At 40.9% G+C, this 23723-nt stretch overlaps 1 protein-coding gene across 1 annotated transcript; it reads left to right on the forward strand.

Moving 5' to 3' along the window:
- The first annotated feature begins 337 nt into the window (after positions 1–337).
- LOC125189828 lies at positions 338–1377 on the forward strand. Its single transcript, XM_048087057.1, has 2 exons — positions 338–529; positions 688–1377. Exons 1-2 carry the CDS (start codon positions 338–340, stop codon positions 1375–1377), a joined length of 882 nt encoding a protein of 293 aa, XP_047943014.1.
- Positions 1378–23723: the final 22346 nt, after the last annotated feature.

Raw genomic sequence — 23723 nt, forward strand, 5'->3', positions numbered from 1 at the left:
ACTTCCGCCAGAATCAGGGGAGTGGACCGAACCATGGTCAAGGATCAAGTTCCGGTCACCCTAACTCTAGGCCCCAGAGGAATCTCTATGATATGGTACATGACCTAGTCAGTTCTCAACAACTGATGCAGAACAACATGCAATCCAACAATGACGTGGTGCATAAACTTCAGGATGCCCAGCTGGAACACAAAGCGGTTTTGGAAATGATGGCAAAACAATTGTCCCAAATCTCAACCTCCCTGGGTGAGATGCGAGGGAATGAAGGAAGTATACCAGCCTCGGTGAAACCACCAGACCAGGCAAATATCAGTCAGATTACTCTGAAGGTCCAGTAATGAAGGATGATGAAAATGTACCCCCCGTGGTAAGCCAGGAGAGGGAGAGTTTAGTTCCTGACCGAAGAAGTATGGAGATAAGGAGCACCAGAGTTGAGGACGGTCTTCAGGAAGGTGATCTAGAAAGACCGCTACCCCGAGTGGCTGATCCATTTTTCCTAGACCCAGAACCAGAGGTGGGAATTGAAGATGTAAGGAAGGAAACTGGAGAGCCTTTAGCTGGAGGTTCCACAAGTGCATTAAAACGAATGAAGCCGTTTCCTTACTGAGGTGAAGTTAAAAAGAAGAAGGATGATACTGAGGACTTCATGGAAATATTTGGCTGAAAATCAACCTGCCAATTCTACAGGCCCTGAAGCTAGCGACCTTCAGCAAGTTCATCAAGGAATTCATTGCTGGGAAGACCAAGCCTAATGGGAAGATAGTGATTGGAGAGAACGTGTCAGCTGTGATACGGAAGATGAGAATGCCTTCAAAATGCATTGACCTAGGTATGTTCACCTTACCCATTTCTCTGGGCGACATAAAGATTGAACATGCTATGTGTGACCTAGGGGTGTCGATAAATGTTTTACCGCTTTCCATATATAAGAAGTTGGTAGGAGTTAGATTGGTTGACACGAAGGTGGTAATTCAATTGGCTGATAGGACATGCATTTCCCCCGAAGGTGTGCTGGAAAACGTAAAAGTTAAAGTGCATGATTTTTTGTATTCGACTGATTTTCATGTCATAAAATTGAGTGAAAATGAATCAGCTGAGCCTAGCGGTGTGCTTTTAGGTAGACCGTTTCTACGAACCGCTAAGACAATAATTGATGTTTTTGATGGAACCATATGCCTGGATTATCATGGGGAGAAATATACATTTAACAATGATGAAGCTATGAAAAAACCGTTAGATGTTGAAAATTTGCATGCTATCGATGTTATTAACGCTCTGGTCCAGGAATATCTTGAGACTGAGTTTATGCAGGAGCAGATTGAAGATTCAGAGTTGAGCCACTCTATTGACAAAGAGGTAGCAGGTTGGTGCGAGTGAATGCACACGAGGGAGTTGACAGACGAAGAGCTAGCCAATGCTATTTCAGAGTTTTGTAGGATTCCAGAATTAGCCAGGTCGAGGGGATCAGCCCATGTGGCTGGAAAATGCTTCTGGGTCGGAAAAGGGAATGATAACTGATGAAACATAAAAAATTCCCTTTCCCCAGGAAGAGAGTACACCTAAGAAGGAATTGAAAACACTTCTGCCATGCCTCTAGTATGCATATCTGGAAGAAAATGAGACGTTCCCAGTCATCGTCAACATCAACTTGACCGAGGAACAGGGAAAGGAAGTACTGGTGGTGATCAGAAGGAACAAGAAAATCATAGGATGGACTCTCTCAGACCTAGAAGGAACAAGAAAGCCATAGGTCTGTGCAATGTGCCAAGCACTTTTCAACGTTGCTTGATGAGCATCTTCTCAGATCTACTGGAAGTATGTATTGATATATTCATGGACGACTTCACCGTGTATGGGAATTCTTTTGACTCTTGTTTAGCCAACCTAGACCTCGTGCTGAGAAGATGTCAGGAAAAGAATTTGGTCCTGAACTTTGAAAAATGCCATTTCATGGTGCCAGAGGGAATCGTCCTAGGCCATGTAGTCTCGGAGAGGGGCATACAGTTGGATAAAGCAAAAGTCGATGTGATTTCGAAGTTGCCTTACCCTACGAATCAGAAAGAAGTCAGAGGTTTCCTAGGGCATGCAGGTTTTTATAGAAGATTCATAAGGGACTTTGCGAAGATTGCTCAGCCACTTACTCATCTCCTGCACAAAGGTGTTGAATTCGTCTTCAGCGAAGATTGTAAAAAGGCTTTCCAATTGCTGAAGGACAAGCTTATCTCTGGAATCATCCGTTCGAAGTTATGTGCGATGCAAGCGATTTCGCAGTGGGAGCGGTGCTAGGTCAAAGAATCAATGGTAAGAGTTATGTGATTTTCTATGCATCAAAGACTCTTAATCAAGCTCAGAAGAACTATGATACCACGGAGAAAGAAATGTTAGCTTTTGTGTATTCTTTTGAGCCATACTTGCTTGGGTCGAGGGTGATTGTTTTCACAGATCACGCAGCTATTAAGTACTTACTGGCGAAGAAGGAGTCTAAGCCAAGGTTAATCCAATATGTGTTATTTCTGCAGGAGTTTGATTGGGAGGTAAGAGATAAGAAGGGTACAGAGAACAAGGTGGCCGCTCATCTGAGTCGGATATTTCAAGGGGATACGGACGAAGTCATACCTGATGCCTTCCCTGAAGAACATCTTTACTACCTAGGGGAATCTGCTAGATAAATCAGTTGGGAGCCAGTACTGGCAGTAACCGGTCCAGGAGAATCTGACAAAGGAAAATATCCGCTTAATACAGAACCATGGTTCGCCGACTTGGCCAATTACTTGGTCACAGGAGAGGTACCGAGTTCGCAAGAAATTTCCCGGGCCCAAAAGATGAAGTTGAAGAGCGAGGCCAAGTATTACTTTTGGGACGATCCTTACCTCTGGAAGATGTGCTCGGATCAAGTAATTAGAAGGTGTATTCCGGAATGGGAGCAGAAGGACGTGCTCAACCACTGCCATGCCCTGGCATGTGGAGGTCACTTTGGACCAAGGAAGACTGCTAGGAAGGTTCTAGATAGTGGATTATACTGGCCGACGTTGAACAAGGATTCCTTCGAATTCTATCAATGATGCGAGAGATGCTAGCAAACTGGTGGAATTTCAAAAAGGGATGAGATGCCCCAAGTTCCAGTGATTGTCTGCGAGATCTTCGACATATGGGGGATGGATTTTATGGGACCGTTCACATCGTCTTATGGTAACACTTATATATTGGTCGCGGTGGATTATGTGTCCAAATGGATAGAAGCTAAGGCTATCGCTTCCTGTGAATCGTACGAAGTAGCAAAGTTTCTTAAGGCTAATATTTTAAACAAGAGTGCCTCGAGCTATAATCTCAGACCAGAGAACACACTTCTGCAATCGCACCATTGAAGCGTTGATGAGGAAATATGGCATCTACCATAGGTTGTCTACTCCTTACCACCCTCAGTCCAATAGCTAGGCAGAAATCTCTAACAGGGAGATTAAGGCAATATTGGAGAAGACCGTTAACCAATCAAGGAATGATTGGAGCAGGAGGCTCGGTGATGCGTTATGGGCCTACAGAACTGCGTTTAAAACTCCTATTGGGATGTCACCTTACATGTTGGTCTTTGGAAAAATTTGCCATCTGCCCATGGAAATAGAACACAAAGCCTATTGGGCAATCTAGGAGATGAATATGAAGGCGCAGTCCTGTGAAGAAGAGAGGAAGCTGCGCTGCAGGAGCTGGAGGAATTAAGGCTGGAGTCGTATGATTCAGCAATGTGGTACAAGGAGAGAACCAAACTCTGGCATGACAAGAACCTCCATGTCAAAGAACTGCAAGTCGGGCAGAAGGTACTCCTTTTTCAGTCCCGGCTCAAGCTGATGCCTGGGAAGCTGAAGTCCAAGTGGATTGGGCCGTACACCATTGTTGGCCTTCGAGCGAATGGAGCTGTGGAAATCCATGGAAGCGCCTCTAAATCTATTCCTTTCCTTGTTAATGGTCATCGAGTGAAAGTCTTTAGGGATAATTCGGAGTTGTGTGTAGTGGAGGAAGTGCCACTACGCGCACTCTCTATTATCACCTAATCGGTCAAGCAAGTGAGTATTGTTGGCGAATTCCTGGGTCAGGTAAATGGGAATGCATTTTTGATATATACACTGAGCCAGGGGATCTCGAGAATACTCAGCTGTAGGTGTAAATAGATTACCTGCTTTTTCGAAATTAAAAAAATTAAACAAAGAAAAAAAATTTAGTCTTCCAAAAATATATTCGAAGCACTAAGCTACTTAGGGAAATTGTTTTGTCTCATCTATAAATCCTCGACCTGGGAACTTGGCGTTTCACCTTTGAATTTTTATGTGTGGTATTGTGAGTTGCAAGGGGGAGGAGAGATTTTCGGACCAAATTTTTTTGGAGGGAAGATTAGATATTTTTGAATTTCAAATTTTAACTTTATGGGGAGGCGTACGGTTGCTTACATCACTCCTGCAACCGTTCCTCCCCTTTATCAAAATAATACAATATTCTTTCTTTTTCTTTCCACATTCACAAAAACACGAAAATTCTCTCGCTTCTCATTTCTCTCCCCTAATTTTTTTCTCTCATAATACCCACACCCCTCTAACCCTAACCAAAATTCTCCTAAGTTCTTGTGATTTTGCAGAAATAGGCCATGAAGAAGGTACCAACGCACACCACGAAGAAGGGAAACCATACCCAGAATCCACCAACTGGCAATTTATCCAAAACGCCGGCAAAACCGGGCGCGACATTGCCGGTTACTGCGCAAACAACCGTTCCTGTTCAAGAAGTACAAGCCGATAGGCGACCGGATTCTGTTCCGGAGTGTTCGACAGAGAAGCCTACCATCGTCACAGATTCTGGAGCCACGACCGCAGCACCACCGCCGTCGATGATTCCAGAGGAAACAACGGCCCAACCCTCGATCTCACATACCAAGAGTCTCAGGTCTCGATCGGAGCCCTCGCTCGCGATCAATCACATGCAGAGACCAGGCCGAGCACAAGCACTGCAAAACGAGATGTGGAGGAGACAGGTGGACGGGAGGAGGATGGTGATCTGGCTGAAGAGATGGAGCGCATGGTGGTAGACGAACGGAGTGATGAAAAAGCGATTAAGGGGGAAATCCTTGTTCCTAGTGGGACGAATGAAGGGGAAACCCATATTGAGAAAAGTATGGAGATGGAAGCCCCTGTATTTGAGTCTGCTGAGGGGGAAACCCCTGTTGTGTTTGCTGTGGGGGAATCCCCAAGAAATTTTGAGGGGGAATCCCTTGTTTTGGTTGCTGAGGGGGAAACCCCGAGAAATTCTGAGGGGGAAACCCCTGTTATGTCTGCTAAGGGGGAAACCCTGAGAAATTTTGAAGGGGAAACCTCATTTGTGTATGTTGAGGGGGGAACCCGTTTGTGTTTGCTGAGGGGGAAATCCTGGGAAAATCTGTGGGGGAGGAAACCCCCGTTAATACTGAAGTTCAGGAGCCCGCGGAAGGAGGGTTGAAAGAAGTTGTGGATCTGATAAACGATCCAGAAGAGAAGGACCCACCGGTGGACCAGAGGGAGGCTAGGCGAAGGGCCCGAAGAAGTTTCCTGGACGAGGTAGATGACCTCGACCCGCTCATAGGACTGGAATTCCTTGCCCCGGGGGGCAGAGGGCGAGCAGGAGAATGAGGCTCAAAGGGAAGCATGCGGCCCCTTCCCAGCCCAAGAGGTCGAAGAGAACTGTCTCCGTCACTCCCCAGGTGCCACTCCCGACTCCATCCAAGGTTCCTTACGCTAAGGAGCCAGTCGGTCCTGGCCCGGACAACGAGTCAGAGTACAAGGACGAAGAAGAGTAGGAGGAAGAGCTTAACTACGAGTGAACAGAGGTATGGGTGACCAAAATGTTGCTGGAGGATATTTGCAAGTTCGATGATCGGAGAAGGGCAGCGGCTTACAAGGAGCGAGGCGTGATCGGGAAACGCTATGACCCAGGGGCACTCAGGGAGATCAGGTCAGAGCAGGAATTCCTGGCATACATCGGGGACATAGGGTTTGAATGGCTGCTAAAGCATAGCACAACTGAGGTGCCAGTTACCCTGACCAAGGAATTTTTCTCCACTTTCCGCCTCAAATCCACGACTGACCTAGACGCTGACTCCATCACCTTCAGACTATTAAATCAAGAGTATGAGATGAGCATAAGGGACCTGAGGATGGTTTTGTTCACTTATGCAGAAGACGAGTATGGCATCTGGAATGAACGGATGGTCGGAGCCCCCAAGCATACCCCTGGATTTAAACCGCAGACAGCATGGGAATTTATCACACATAAGAGGGTGGGGACCTTCAACACCATCCAATCCAAGGGCTTCCACATCACTAACCACATCCTCCGATTTTCTTAAGTTTTTATAGGATACAATCGATGGCCACGGCCAACTCTTTCCTAACCACTGCAGAGCTCTACTCCGCCAGGTGCATGGCCAAGAGGATTAAAGTCCACCTGGGGTATTGGTTGGCACAAGCTTGCCACCAGATGACTGCCAATCCCTCTCGACAAATGTACACCTTCCATCTACTCGGTGCCTACCTCCAATGCAACATTGTAATGAAGATAGGAAAGGCGGCACCCGAAGTACTGATGTGTGAGCCCCCAGAGCTGTTCGGCATGGAATTCTTTTTCAACAAGGGGCTCTTGTACATGGATAGCCCGGAGGTTTGTTTCTACGATATAGGGACGGTGGTGGACAAGGTCAAGAAGGAGATGGATGGGATGGAGGCCGTGGTGAGAGCCAATTATGAGGAACTAAGGAAGGAGATGACAGTGGTGCGGGAAGAACTCGGCGGGGTCCGACTGGAGATACAGGCTAATGAAGGGGAGCATTGATGTACTGGCTGAGCGATCATCAGCTCAATATGATAGGATGGCTGATGCGGTCAGATTGATGATGAAAATAACAGAATGTCTAGAAGGGAAATTCTCCCAGACCCAGCAAAGGTTGCCTCCTGGATCCGGTAGTGTGGCCAGGCAGCCCGGTCAAGGCAGTTAATCCCTCCAGCGACCCCTATCGGCATCAAAGCCTGTGGTAGCCCCGTTCGTGTCAAGGTCCCTAGCGCCCGTGTCAGTGGAAAAGCCCGTGTCAAAGCAACCTGTGATTGAGGAAGAGGAACCAGAGTTGCCGGTTAGAAAGAAAGTCAAGTCGAACTGCCCCAGTGTACCACCTAGGTCTGGCTCCTGAGGGGCCAGACCCAGAATTGACCCCCCCAGGTGACCAAGTAAATTTACATTTCAGTTTTTATTTTCCGTTTTCTTTTTTTTTATGTGCATGTTTATGTTTGTGAGTCTGTGAAATTTTTTTTATGCTGAGCATGTTTATATTTGTTTATGTGTATGATCTCCCACTTAGCACAATTCTTGGTATAAGTGTGATAAGTTTTTGTTTGTTTAGCATGTTTGCTTTCTGTTCAGTAATTGTGTCTTCTCCCACTTAGCCCGGTGCCCGGTCTAAGTGTGAGAAGTTTCTTTGTATATTTTTGCATGTCTTTAAGTGTTTGGTGATTTCTATGTCTGTGTTTTGTTTTGTTTTGTGCACCAACTTCCCTGTTTCCCCCCTTCACTAGGATAGCTTGGAGACAAGCTGGAGTGAAGTGGGAGGGGGGAGGGAGTTAGTGAAATATGTGCTCAGCATGCGTAAGAGTCATTAGGTCTAAGAGTTTTTTGTGTTTTATGTGAGGGAGTTTTTTTAGGTTTTATGTGTTTTAGCATGAACTGGTGAAAATAATAAGGCAAGATCCACTTAGTGAGAGTAATTGAAGATAGGATGCACTTCAACTTTGAGGCCTCTTTCCTTAATAAGCTAAAATCGGTTTGGAGGAAGTAAGAACAATAGAAAACGCCTTAGCTGACCTAGTTGTGAAGCCCTATTAAATAAGTGAGTTATAAGCCTAAACACTGTGTACTAACATGTAAAAAGGGGTTGCCATCTGATGCTTAGGGAGAAAATATATAAACGAGGAAATAGTGGTGAAAAGTAAAACCCCACGAAAAAAAAGAGGGTACTGGAGGTATAAGCTGGACGAAGTCCAGGTAAAAGGAGGTATAAGCTGGACGAAGTTCAGGGGAGGAATAAAAATAAAAAAAAAAAAAACTTTTGGAGGTATAAGCTGGACAAAGTCCAGGGAAAAAGAATAAATTTAAGGGAAAAAGAAGGCTTAGAAAAGCGAAATTCTCATAACCCGAGGCATCAGTGGTAGGGCAAAACTTAAGCGTGATCAATCCTAACATCCCTGGTGAGGAATGAGTGATCGAGCAAATCCAACAATTGGTAAAGCTATAGGCTATCTTGACAAACTGACAGACCGACTAGGTGGACGAAGGGAAGGGGAGGATTTGAAGAGTGTAGAAAATCGGATTGACCTTAAGTTATTGGGGACGGCTGCTTAAAAGTTTGATCTAGTTCATGCATATGTGTTTATGTTTATTTTTCTTTAAGTATGTGTTTTCTTTTTGTCAGGTCAGTAACGCGTCTAGGTCTAGGAGTTTATGTGTCTTTAGGGTCGGTCATAAGATAACCATGCATCGAAATTCGTCTTATTTCTTTTTTTTTTTCTTGTCTTTATACTTGAGGACAAGTATGGTTTAAGTGTGAGCAGTTTGATAAGGCTAATTTCATGCATTGGTTATGGGGTTAAATTCAACGAATTTCTGGGTCTAACACAGTTTTTAAGCCAGATATGTAGAAAAAATCGCCACATACAGGAAGGAAGGAAAACAATCGCATGGTGAAGGAGTTTGGCGAGAAACTGAGTAGAAAAGGAGAAAAAATTACCAGACATAGGAGATCGCTAGATGGAGGGTTAAGAAGAGAATTCAAGCGAATATTCTAGAAGATCACCTCCACATCTATAAATAGAGAGCACACAACACACATGAGGGGATGGATCACGTTTTGCTCTTAGCTCACTATCTCACACTACACACTTCTACACACATTTGGGGTGATCGGAAATTCAAGGGGTTTGAGTTGTTGTTGTGTACCATCGTCTCCATGTGAGGCGAAGAAACAATTTACTTCTTTCGTTTTACTTTTCTGTTCTGAATTCTCCTAAGTCTTCGTTGTTCGAAGCTCGACGCTGATTTATTTTGCTGAACTTACTTATCTATCTATGAAATTCTTATTTTCTGTCATGATGGTGTTTGATTCTGAGTTTTGATGGTTGATTTTAAGTTTGAAGTTAATTTACTTGCTATGGATGCTTTTCGCACTTGATCTTTTTTGCTGGAGTTGAATTGTGTTGGGTTTGTAGTTGATCGGAGGAATTTGGTTAGATCGGAGTGATCAAAGATGGTATTTGATGTGGTTTGAAGTGGATTTCTTGGATCCGGAGCGGATGAAGCATCCGATGTTTAGATCTATTAAATTCTGCATGGTTGTTTGAAGTTTAGTTACTGTTTTTAGTTTACTTCGTCTACCTATCGTAGATCTGAGCATTTTCTGGTAGATCGCGTTATCCGACGTTCGAGTCGTCGTGTTCTGTTTAAATCTGGGTTTATTCATGTTTATGCTTGATTCGGTTGAAGATATGAAGATGGATGTTAGTTAAATTCATAGTTAGTTATTTGCAGCTTTTCATTCATACCCTTGTTGTTTTTGGAAATGGTGCCCACCGCATGTTTGTTTCTGTTTAGCTAGATTAGGTAATCTGTTTGCTAGGTCGAGGAATCATTGTGGTTATGGGTATGATGCATGTATGCGAGTCTTTCGTTTCCTAGATCTAGCTGGTAGTTAATTTCATTTTCAGTCTAGTAGTAAATTTCTCAACCCAAAAATTGTGTGGCAGCAGCCAAAACCTTTTCTAAAATCTCTTAAATGCTTTCTTACGCTTCCATCTCTGTGGGATTCGATCCCTACTTCCTTATACTAGTTTTTAGTATCTTGGGTTGAGGGTTTTGAAACAGAAAAAGATTGTGTGTCCAACGACCGAGGATTCTCTGAGTTCCTAGACCTTGTGATCTAGCGGATTCTCTGGATCTGAGAAGCTTGACCTTTTTTAAGTACACACATCGATAAAACTGGACTTTCACTTGCCTAGATTGTCATTTTAATTATGGTGTCAGCATAGTGCTCTGATTTCGTATCTCATATTGCTTGGAACCATATGCCAAATTGCTTTCCTATGTATCACATATTGCTTGCATATGTATTGTAGCTTGCATGTTACTTGTTGTCACATTGTCACTTTAAGAGTGTTGTCACCCTAACGCAACCCCATATTATGTCTTGTATAAATATATAATATTATGATCATGCATTCCATACACAAAGAAGAGAGATGCGAGAGTAGGGCTGAGATAAAAAGTAAATTTTTTTTTGACAAACTAGCTTTTCAAGATTGAAGGGCATTTTAGTCCAAAAAAGATTTAAAAAGTGCAAAAGTTCTTTTACAGATATTACATTAAAGATGCGATATTATCATTTTTGTGTAACATATATTGATCGATTTGCTAGAAGAAGGTAATACGTTGACAAGTTGAGGGCATTAAGCGATTGATAGTATTCCTCTATGTCACAGTATGACTGCATCAGCTCACGTACATCACCTCATGTTTCAGCTGGATTCTTATTTTATTTAAATAAGTACTTGCTGCAATTAGCATTTCCATCCCAGTGTTGTTCTACATTAAGGCTTCTTTTTACATACTGAAGACTTATGAACGTGCAGTGCAGTTTTCGTAAATCTCAATCTAACAGGTCCAGAGGATTCGACCAGATCTTAGGGTTTAGAAGATCATGAAACGATCAGATAGGGACGTAAAGGATCGATCCCACGAGGACGGACGTGTTACGAAACTACATTTCGGATGTTTTGGAAAATGGGGGTTGGCTGTAGCCACACAATTTTTGGGGTTGAGAACCTAAAACTACTGGATCTGAGAGATTTATAAATTACTTTACTCTACCTACTGGGTCTAGGAAACGAGAACGTACGGAACATGCATGACTTTAAGAAACGAAATATTAGAAAGTTTTAAAACAACTGGAGATAATGGACTAGACAGACTTTCCTAATTTAGACAAACAAAGACAAAGCAAACAGTGGAGACCAATTTCCTTAAACGGCCAGTGTAACGCCCCGTCTTTCGAACCCTAATTTTTGTGACGTGGAAATTTTTGCATTAAATGCTTTTAATGCTATGATATGTGGAATTAATTGATGAGTGATAAAATGCAATGTTCTTTGTGACCTAATTGCGATATGGAGTTGAGTTTGAGTTGAATAGTCAAACTTGTTGAATATGTGACGTGGCTATTGAATAGTCAATTTTGTGGAAAATATGACGTGGCCGTGGAATGGTCAAAGTCGTTGGACAATGTGAAGTGGAGGTGAAATCCGAATATGTGGATATTTTGATGTGGGAAGAAATAATATTTGTGGTGAATTATTATCCTAAGGGATGAGTGAGAATTTAATAGGAGCATTATTTAAGTATGTGGAATTTTCGACCCTCTCCTATTTATTGGAAAGAAATCCTATTTTTCTTGGATTTAAATTATTGCTTGGGATAATTATCCAAATTAAATCCAAAGTCCGAATATTCCTATTTATTGATGAAATTTTCGGCCCCTATATTTGTCTCTAGGGGGGATTTTCGAAAATCCCATGTTTTATGGGAGAAGGGATTTTATTATTATTTTATTTGATCCCTTGTTTATTCTCTTCCATAAATAAATTCAAATATCCTAGCATATCTTGCCAAATCTAAGAAGATCTTGCCATATCCTAATTAAATTAGGATTTAAATTAAATTCCTTCTAAGGAATTAAAAGTCACGCCACTTTCCTATTTAATTGGGGAGTATTTTTATTTTATTCTTGCTCCGTAATATTTTATTCTACTCCGTGAAATATTCAAATTAAATCATAGGCTAATTTAATAGCCTAGAATTCGAATTCCCTATTATTACTCTTCTAATTTTCGGCTATTCCAACAAACAAATCTTCTCAAATATTTATTTATTTAATTGTTGGATTATATCTTGCACTCTATAAATAAGAGTGAGAATCCTAAACCCTAGCACTACAGAAAAACCGCCCCACCCCCTAAATCACGTCGCTCTCTCCTCTCTCACACTCTCTCAAATATTTCTTCTACTTTCTCCATTAATTCTTCATCTTTTGGAGAAGAATTGAAGCTGCAATTCAAGAATTCATTGAAGAATCAAGATTCTACTTGTTTCTACCGTTTGTTTTTGCAAGAAAAGGTACTTCTATTATTAATCTTTTCTTCCTCTACCGATTAATCGGTGTTCTTGAGTCCACATGCATTTAGAACGAGTGAAGGGGGAAATTAATCGGTGAATTTGGATGCATGTGTGTGTGTGTGCGCGCGCACGCCTCGGTAGGCGTGCACATGTGTGTTGCGTGTGTGCGTGTGTTGTGTGGGAACACTCATGCGTGACACGATGTGATGATAAATCTGGAATTGTTGTGTGAATAAAAACGATATGATAATCGTACTTTGATTTTGATTGGTGATATTGAAAATAATCGATGGGAAAAGGGAAACGTGAGATCATGCATATTTTGATCCATGATTTGAGACTTATTTGAAATATATGAACTAAAGGTGATAGTTCGCGTTCCCGGTGTGATAACAAGAAGAAGTGCGTTTTTGAACTCAAAGGAAATCGAGGTGGGCTTTATTCTAAACTCTCTTCTATGTGCAAATTTATGATGTTGGAGAAATAAGGGTGGATTGAACTGTTATGCCATGCCTATAAATTATTTTGGATATTGTGAGTGCCTGATGCCTAGATTGTGAGTACGCTCCATTAGGCTACAGTGGCTATATAAACGAATTCGGGTCTGAGTAGGGCCGCAAACCCTACCAGGCTGTGTACACGGTGGGATCGGGAGCCGTCCTTGCTAGTCGGCCGGTCTCGTGGGCGAAAAGTGTGGCCACACTTTCGTCGCACCATATGAAATGATGATTGATGAGAAAATGGGAGGTATTGTTTGACTGGCCAATCCATGAAATATTTTGTGATACTCGATGCTTATCTTTAAATAAATGCAAAACCTCGACTTCACTATGGTAAGGGTGGCATAACTATAAAATGATTTGGCATGAGTCCACTGAGTATGTTTAAAATACTTAGCCCTGCATGTGTTTTCCCTATGTGCAGGTTGAGCGACGATGGGCGGTCGGTGGTGTTGAGACAATGAATCGAATAAAATGGATGATTGGAACTTTAAGTGTAGTCGTGTCATCATACATGGCTTCGCTTTTTTTTCTCTTGGAATGCTTCCGCTGAATTTTTGGAAAAACTTATTATCTTTGGTTGTTGTGAACTTAATTCTTTGATTTGGAATGATGGGAATTATTGCGTTTTGTTGGAATTATGCTAAACCTTTGACTTTTGAGCCTAGTCTTTTATATCTATTAAATCTTGATTTTCGTAAGTAAACCGTTGACTTATTGCCTTGATACTTCATTAAATACTTGGTCAAATCTCTTATTATGAAACCCTAGTCTACATTCCTTGATGCCTTAAGTTCGCCTAGTTAACAGTCGCCGTATTTATTATACCCTAGAAATGCCGGGCTGTTACAGTTGGTATCAGAGCCTCAGTTCTTTCCGCTCTGGACCCAAGAGTCTTGTTGTAATAAAATCTGAAATTTGTGGGAATTGATTAAATAATATCGTCGAAGACTCAACACCACGACTCGTCTCCGCTCAACCATGAAGAATGAGGTAACCCGTATCTTTGAATATTGATTTGAATTATGAAATGTGGGAAGTTGAAGCGAATGGGAGTTGTTGTGATTTTTGGAAATTTGTGTTGGAGTATAAAATGATGATTATGCATGCATGCGAAATTGCAGATTGTGATTATGCAAAACAAATGATGTATATGCATGGATATGAAATTGCTAAGTGCGACTATGCCAAGAATGATGAATGATGTTGTGCAAGTGAACTTGTATTTTACTCGATAAAGAAAATCGGCGAATACGTGTTAGACTTTATGTGCTTGGATGAATGAAATCCTATATGACTGTGATTTCTTGATTGTATGTGAAACAACACCTATGGGAAATGTGAAGTAAATACTATGGCTTTGGAAAATGTTGTGAAGATATGAAATGGGAGACATTATGAGAATATACAAATTGTTTTTAACAATGAGGCATGAAGGCGTTGAATGCGATGGATATTGAAGTATGATTGTGAACTTGTATTGGTTGATGTTGAGATTTGTTATCACTTCTGTGAAACTAAAGAATTAACTTGAAGGAAATACATGTTGCTTCCATGAACGACAAAACTTTGTGCCTATGTGGTTGAAATTTCATGACTATGAAACTGTGAAAGGAAAAGCATGATACGCGTGTGGTTGCGAATTGTGATTGTGATGTAGATGCGCATGAACTGCATGATTTATGAAATGCGATTCCATGAATGATTGATTGACTGAGTGTTGCTATTCACATATATCGATTTACGATGCTTGTTATGAAACACCAAATGGGTTATATGACAAACATGTTTGATTGTGCAATATATGAATGAAGTTTTATGTGGTGATAATCTATGACCAATGAAGTACAAGGTATCGTATAGAATCACTACGAGAGTGAAATGTGAAATTTGTGAACTCTGTTGCGAACGTAGAAGCCATATGGAGCTTGAGTTAGGTAATGATCGAATATACGTTGAAGTGTGAGACTTCAAGCTATGCTTGAAATTATAGAGTGCCTAAGAAGTAGGCCAGACTGAACGTGCTAGAACTCAGTTGCAAGATGACAACTGCAATATCACTTTCCCGAGTGACAAAACCAACGAAAATATATATATGTTGAACTTGGTGTATCCTTACAATGGTGAGATCATACCTAAGAGCTAATAAAACTATGCAGTCTTGCATACCCTGCCAAAGTGGCGACGCGACACAAATACGATGACGTTTATGACACATTAAGATCGCATGTATAATGGCAATCGAAAATGACCATGTGGCATGGCAAGAAGAAGACTTTGAAGATGCGACCATCAAAAATAGTTATTAATTTCGATGATACGATGAATCTCAATTTGGAATCCACGGTTTCATAGAACGATGTTACCATGTTCATGCTCGCGAAAAATGTGCGAGAGAGTGCGACCTTCGTAGCTTGAATGACCGATTTTTTTTAAATCAACAGTACTTACTTGGATCCTAAGTTCTTTTCGGGACGTTTTGAATAACCGTGAGCCATTGTCTATTTAAACGCCTTGGTTGATTCACAATTTGCAAGTGATATCCATTATTTCTTTTCCTATAACGAGTCATGACTCACTTGGCTTGAAAATTTGGTGTTTGCCCTTGTAACTTTGGACATCTGGATTGAGTAGTCTTCTTTAATTCGTCATTCATAAGGACGATATTTGATTTTATGAGCCTCCGTCATTGAACTTTGATCCTAAAGTTGTTTGCAGTTATGACCTTTAGTATGATCACATCTCCAGACCTGTTTTATTCAAATGATGGAATATTCTTCTTGGAATTTTGTTCACCTCTTCATTTCGCCAGTTCGTTCTTGCAGAAGTGAAATTCTTTGTAGCTCAGTGATTTTTCTTTCGCCAACACCAAGTTGAGGCTATGATGTTCTCTTCTTCGTTAACGGGTTTGATCGTGTTAATTTTCTGAAAAGTTCCAATCACTTTGAGTTGCCCTCAACAAACCCGTGAATCCATTGATGTGATTTCATTTTTCAATAACATGATGTCGTTGAACCATTGATAGTGCTACTTCATGACATTTGTTTATGTTTCTAAATTCTGCCGCGACTGATTGTTTTAGGCTTTGACATGTTTGAACGATATCATTCATTGCTGTCCGGAATTTTTGCAAATTTTTGATCGGGCAGTCTGCTATGGAATTTGAGATTTATTGCAGTTTCATCCTGTTTCCATGACCTACCTCATGTTCTTTCGAACTCTCGTCAGAAGTAAATTCTCAAGCTCTATGGGTTTTACTTGATCCCTCTAAAACCATTTAAAATTCTCAGAATGGACGAGTTAAGTTCAATGGAACTTAGTCCTTGCTTTGTTTCAAACCAATTGTCAATGATGAGATTTGAAAGTGTCGAGCTAGAAATATTATTCTTGCTTCCTTGATTAAGTTTGGAGCCTTCCGATGAAAGACATTTTGTGGTGCTTTTTCGAGTTGAAATCAGTTTCTATCCAAGTAAGACTGTTTGATCAATTTTCGAATTATTGATACTAGACTCAAGGAAATGTTAGAGTTGTGCTTTTCGGATACACACGAGGAATAAGTTCCTATGGCCAATCATGCGTGGAAATGATACACCAACAAGAGGTGTAGACATGACCAATAGAACGAGACGTTAAATATCTGCAACAACGAACTGCCTGTCACAAGCTGCTAGAAGATCAAACTTAAACAATAATCTCTTGAGAAAGGAAATATGTGTCCGAATAGCTGATGATCAATGCATGACTATTAATGTGATAATTGTTTATCGATAAGATGATGGTGTCTTCACCAGTGGGTGGGACGATAGAAATCTCTCGAACATGCTCGAACGTAGAAATTGTTATGGGAGAACTTAAGTTAGTCGCTCACGATTTGCAAGTTATGACGATGGAGGATATCGATATAATCTTAGGGATGGACTGTTTGACTACAAATTTTGCGACGAATAGTGGTAAGGAGAGAGAAATATCTCTATAAGCTCCAGGAAAGGAACCCACCGTATACCATTAAATCTCGATGAATCGACGAACCTCTATAATCTTTGCGCTGTAAGCTACCGCGATGATGAAGAAAGGACGTCCCGCATATCTCGTCTATCTCCACGAAGAGGAGAAGGAGGAAAGGAGAGTGAAAGACGTCGCTGTCGTGCGAGAATTTCCAGACGTTTTTTTCCGACCCGCCCATCTAGGGTATAATAAATGCGGCGATCGTTAACTAGGCGGACTTAAATGCATCAAAGATCATAGACTAGGGTTCCATTTAAAAAGGGATTTAACCAAAGCATTTAATGAACAATTAAGTAGAAGAAGAATAATGCCTTAGCAAAGAAATCCAACAAAAGGCTATCGCAATAAATGCTCATCAGAGTTTCCAAAATAATTCCAACTGTTTCATATCCAAAATATTCCCACGAAATAAAAGTATTCAACCCAACCAAAAGATCACAAGTTTTCATAATATAGCGGAAGCGATCAAGAGGGAAGTGAATCTTTGTATGGAGACACAACGACACTTAAAGTTTCAACAGACCATGATATTATTTCCTACTCAACACCGCCGCCCGCTAGCCACCGCTCAACCTGCACATAGGGAAAACACATGCAGGGCTGAGTACTAAAATCATACTCAGTGGGCTCATTGCCGAAAACAGTTTTATCACAAATATAGTTATCATCATGCCATTCTCAAGTGTCCATCGGGGTTTTAACTTTAGAAAGACCCGAGGCACCAAAATATTTTCTTTATCAAATATCACGGTCGCGCAACCATTTTTCACATCGACGTTTACCATATCCTCATTCTACATGACAAGGAATGCGGCCGCAATCCAGGTCACTAGACCGGCCAACCCGTACGCTGACACTCGGTCTAACATTGGTGTACACTAACCCAAGTAGAGTTTGCGGCTCTACAAGGATCCGAATTCGATTAAATCAATAGTGGCATAGCCACGAGGGATAGGCACGACAAAACAAATCAAGGCATGATAACACATATCTCATTCTCATCAATATCAGTTTAGGACCATGTCCTTATTTTAAAAGAAAGCCCACCTCGTCGGCTTAGCTCGAGAGTATTCTCTTCTCCTCGTTTATCACGCTGAGAGCGCGAAGTATCACCTTTAAATTAGGCGTATCACAAATCAGTTTCAATCATTGATCTCAAATCATGCATGTCTCCCATATTTCCCTTTTTCCCATCGATTAATTTCAAAATCATCAATCAAAATCAAAGTATGATTAGCATATCATTTTTATTCAAATAACAACTCCAAATTCACCATTAAATCGTGTCACGCATGAGTGTTCCACACACACAACACACACACACGATCACAACACATGTGCACGCCTCCCGAGGCGTGCACACACACACACACTCTCGGTCACACACACACACACATCCATGCATCCCAATTTCATCAATTTATTTCCCCTTCACTCAATCTAAATGCATGTGGACTCAAGAACACCGATTAATCGGTAGAAGAAGAGGAGATCAAAAATTAAAGTACCTTTTTCCAAAAGAACAATCGGTAGAAACAAATTATAGTCTTGATTCTTCAATAAACTCTTGGATTTCAACTTGAATTCTTCTCAATTGATGAAGAAATATTGGAGAAAAGATGAAGAAAACTTGGAGAGAGTGGGGAGAGAGATTTTCGAAATTATGGGGGAGTGGGGCGCCGGTTTTGTGAATGCTAGGGTTTAGGATCTCTCATGTATTTATAGAGTGCCAAAATAATATCCCATAATTAAATAAATCAAGATTTGGAAGATATGGAGAGATTTGTTGGTTGAAGTTGGCGTGAAGTAGGGGAGAAATAAGGGGAATTCGAAATTCTTGGCTATTTTATTAGCCTATGATTTATTTCAAATATTTCACGGAGTAGAATAATATATCACGGAGCAAGAATAAATAATTAAATCTCCCCAATTTAATAGGAATAGGCGTGATTTGCCTTCTTCAAAAGGGATTCAAAATCAAATCCTAATTTAATTAGGATATGGCAATATCTTCTTAGATTTGGCAAGATATGCTAGGATATTTTAGCATATTTATATTTATTCATGGAAGAGAATAAATAAGGGATCAAATAATATAATAAACAATTCCTTCTTCCCCTATATATGAGATTTTCGAAAATCTCATGGGAAAATCAAAGTGGTGGTTCGAAAATTTCATCAACCAATAAGGAATATTCGGGCTTTGGATTTAATTTGGATAATTATCCCAAACAAATAATTAAATCCAAGAAAAATAGGATTCCTTCTTCAAATAATAATAATGGCCGAAAATTCCACACATTTAAATAATGCTCCTATTTAATTCTCACTCATCCCTTAGGAAAATAATTCACCCACAATTATATTTCTCCGCATCAAATATTCACACTCAATCAATCATTTCTTCACTTCCTCTTCTTTTTCTCAACGCATTGACCTTTCAACGGCCACATCATATTTTCCACATCTTTGACTATTCAATAGCCACGCCATATTTTCCACATCTTTGACTATTCAACTCAATCTCGACTCTCATACGCAATTAGGTCACAAAGACACTATGTAATTAATCACTCATCAATTAATTCACATATCATAGCATTCAAGGCATTTAATGCAAAAATTTCATAACCTGAAAATTAGGGTTTGAAAAAGTGGGGCGTTACAATGGAGAATTAAACAAATTGACTCTTAAGAACAAGTATCCACTGCCGAGGATCGATGACCTGTTCGATCAACTTCGAGGAGCCGGAGTGTTTTCGAAGATGGACTTGAGGTCCGGATATCATCAACTAAGAGTTCGAAGGGAGGACATACCGAAGACTGCATTTCGTACAAGATATGGACACTACGAGTTCGTTGTAATGCCGTTCGGCCTAACGAATGCCCCAGCGGTATTCATGGATTTGATGAATCGAATATTCCACCCGTACTTGGTTAAATTCGTCCTAGTATTCATCGATGACGTTCTAGTCTACTCGAGGAACGAGAAGAAGCACGAGGAGCATCTACGAATCGCTTTGGAGACTTTGAGGACCGAGAAGCTATATGCCAAATTCAACAAGTGTGAGTTTTGGCTGCAAGAAGTGAATTTTCTTGGACATATCGTATCGGCAGAGGGAATCAGAGTAGACCCCGCCAAAGTTGAAGCCGTGCAACAATGGAAGTCACCATCAACACCAAACGAGATTTGGAGTTTCCTAGGCTTGGCAGGATACTACCGAAGGTTTATAGAAGGGTTCTCCAAGATAGCGAGACCAACGACGCAACAACTTAAGAAGGGAGTCAAGGGGAATTGGACCCCATAATGTGAAGCAAGTTTTCAACTCTTAAAGGAGAAGTTGACAACTGCGCCAGTGTTAACTGTGCCAGAGTCGAGAGTGAACTACGTAGTCTACACCGATTCTTCGAAGGTTGGACTAGCATGTGTGTTGATGCAAAACAACAAGGTGATCGCCTACGCGTCACGACAGTTGAGACCACACGAGTTGAATTACCCAACACCCGATTTGGAGTTAGCAGCAGTGTCACACCCTAAAGATTTGGAGGCATCATCTCTACGGAGTTCGATGTGAAACCTTTACGGACCACAAAAGCTTGAAATACTTCTCGAGAAGGACTTGAACATGCGACAACGAAGATGTCTCGAACTAGTGAAGGACTACGATTGTGGCATCAACTACCACCCCGGTAAAGCAAATGTGGTGGCAGATGCTTTGAGCAGTAGAGATCATTCGCAAATAGCTACTTTTCTGACGGAAGAAGAGACCTTGATACGAGAATTTAGTAAAATGCGATTGGAAGTGATAAGGGCACCTGAAACGGTGGAAGAACGAATCGCCACCTTAGTGGTGGAACCAGATTTGAAAACAAGAATCGTTGCAGCACAACGAATGGATGCGAAACTCGAAGATATTCGAGTGGAAGTGAGAACGGGAAAATCGGGAAATTTTAGTGAGGAGTCCGATAATGCCCTCATGTTTGAAGGAAGACTATGCGTGCCCGACAACGAGGAACTCAAGAATGAGATCATGAGTGAAGCTCATGAGACTCCATACACTGCTCACCCTGGAAGCACGAAGATGTACCAAGACTTGAAGAAATCATTTTGGTGGAATGGCATGAAGAAGGATATCGCGACATTTGTGGAGCGTTGCTTAGCATGCCAACAAGTGAAGACCTTACACCAACGACCGTATGGAAAATTACAACCGTTGGAAATACCCGAGTGGAAGTGGGAGCACATCACCATGAATTTCGTGACGGCCATGCCAAAGACTCTCAAAGGAAACACCGCCATTTGGGTGATTGTAGATCGACTCACCAAATGTGCGCATTTCATACCGATTCCGATAACGCATGGATCGGACAGACTAGCTCGAATTTACATACGAGAAATCGTGCAATTGCATGGAGTCCCAGTGACGATAACGTCTGATCGTGACCCGAAGTTCACATCAAAATTTTGGATTAGTCTACAACGCGAGCTTGGAACACGATTGACCTTAGCACGACGTTTCACCCGCAGTCCAATGGACAATCCGAGAGGACGATACAAACTCTCGAGGATATGCTAAAGCCGTGGTGCTCGACCGAGGCGGAAGTTGGGAGACCGCACTACCGCTAATTGAATTTGCTTACAACAGTTTCCAAGCAACGATTAACATGGCGCCGTATGAAGCCTTATATGGAAGAAGGTGTAGATCACCGCTCTACTAGGATGAAGTTGGCGAACGAAGGGTACTTGGACCCGACGCAGTCGAGGAGATGATTGAAATTGTTCGACAAATCCGTGTGAGAATGAAGGAAGCCCAAGACAGACAAAAGTCTTACGCTGATGTCCGACGGACCGACTTGCAATTTCAAGTCGGTGATAAAGTTTTTTTTCAAGGTATCCCCGTCGAAAGGGATAACGCGTTTTGGTGTTAAGGGAAAGTTGAAACCACGTCTTATCGGTCTTTATGAAATTCTCGAAGGAGTAGGACCCAAAGCCTATCGATTAGCGCTACCGCCAAACCTTGGGAACGTACACAACGTTTTCCATGTGTCACAGTTGCAGAAGTATGTGTTCGACCCGAAACACGTGATTCACTATGAAGAAGTTGCTTTGAATCCGGATTTGACTTACGAGGAGCGACCTCAGATGATCTTGGACCGTAAAGTTCAAATCTTGAGGAACAAATCTATTATTAGCGAAAGTACTTTGGAGAAACCACGAATACGAGGAAGCCACGTGGGAGCTCGAGGATAAGATGATGGAACTGTACCCGAAACTTTTTCCATGAAGGTACCAAATTTCGGGACGAAATTTCTTTTAAGGGTGGTAGGATGTAACGCCCCGTCTTTCGAACCCTAATTTTTGTGACGTGGAAATTTTTGCATTAAATGCTTTTAATGCTATGATATGTGGAATTAATTGATGAGTGATAAAATGCAATGTTCTTTGTGACCTAATTGCGATATGGAGTTGAGTTTGAGTTGATTAGTCAAACTTGTTGAATATGTGACGTGGCTATTGAATAGTCAATTTTGTGGAAAATATGACGTGGCCGTGGAATGGTCAAATTCGTTGGACAATGTGAAGTGGAGGTGAAATCCGAATATGTGGATATTTTGATGTGGGAAGAAATAATATTTGTGGTGAATTATTATCCTAAGGGATGAGTGAGAATTTAATAGGAGCATTATTTAAGTATGTGGAATTTTCGACCCTCTCCTATTTATTGGAAAGAAATCCTATTTTTCTTGGATTTAAATTATTGCTTGGGATAATTATCCGAATTAAATCCAAAGTCCGAATATTCCTATTTATTGATGAAATTTTCGGCCCCTATATTTGTCTCTAGGGGGATTTTCGAAAATCCCATGTTTTATGGGAGAAGGGATTTTATTATTATTTTATTTGATCCCTTGTTTATTCTCTTCCATAAATAAATTCAAATATCCTAGCATATCTTGCCAAATCTAAGAAGATCTTGCCATATCCTAATTAAATTAGGATTTAAATTAAATTCCTTCTAAGGAATTAAAAGTCACGCCACTTTCCTATTTAATTGGGGAGTATTTTTATTTTATTCTTGCTCCGTAATATTTTATTCTACTCCGTGAAATATTTAAATTAAATCATAGGCTAATTTAATAGCCTAGAATTCGAATTCCCTATTATTACTCTTCTAATTTTCGGCTATTCCAACAAACAAATCTTCTCAAATCTTTATTTATTTAATTGTTGGATTATATCCTGCACTCTATAAATAAGAGTGAGAATCCTAAACCCTAGCACTACAGAAAAACCGCCCCACCCCCTAAATCACGTCGCTCTCTCCTCTCTCCCACTCTCTCAAATTTTTCTTCTACTTTCTCCATTAATTCTTCATCTTTTGGAGAAGAATTGAAGCTGCAATTCAAGAATTCATTGAAGAATCAAGATTCTACTTGTTTCTACCGTTTGTTTTTGCAAGAAAAGGTACTTCTATTATTAATCTTTTCTTCCTCTACCGATTAATCGGTGTTCTTGAGTCCACATGCATTTAGAACGAGTGAAGAGGGAAATTAATTGGTGAATTTGGATGCATGTGTGTGTGTGTGCGCGCACGCCTCGGTAGGCGTGCACATGTGTGTTGCGTGTGTGCGTGTGTTGTGTGGGAACACTCATGCGTGACACGATGTGATGATAAATCTGGAATTGTTGTGTGAATAAAAACGATATGATAATCGTACTTTGATTTTGATTGGTGATATTGAAAATAATCGATGGGAAAAGGGAAACGTGAGATCATGCATATTTTGATCCATGATTTGAGACTTATTTGAAATATATGAACTAAAGATGATAGTTCGCGTTCCCGGTGTGATAACAATAAGAAGTGCGTTTTTGAACTCAAAGGAAATCGAGGTGGGCTTTATTCTAAACTCTCTTCTATGTGCAAATTTATGATGTTGGAGAAATAAGGGTGGATTGAACTGTTATGCCATGCCTATAAATTATTTTGGATA

This window comes from Salvia hispanica, chromosome 5 (assembly GCF_023119035.1).
Source record: "Salvia hispanica cultivar TCC Black 2014 chromosome 5, UniMelb_Shisp_WGS_1.0, whole genome shotgun sequence".
Taxonomy (NCBI): Eukaryota; Viridiplantae; Streptophyta; class Magnoliopsida; order Lamiales; family Lamiaceae; genus Salvia; species Salvia hispanica.

Bases quoted from the DNA above. Each gene is read 5' to 3' on its own strand.
- LOC125189828 (XM_048087057.1), top strand. From the start codon at position 338: ATGAAGGATGATGAAAATGTACCCCCCGTGGTAAGCCAGGAGAGGGAG. The intron at 530-687 runs GTAAGGAAGGAA...CCAATTCTACAG, and splicing joins CAGAGGTGGGAATTGAAGAT to GCCCTGAAGCTAGCGACCTT.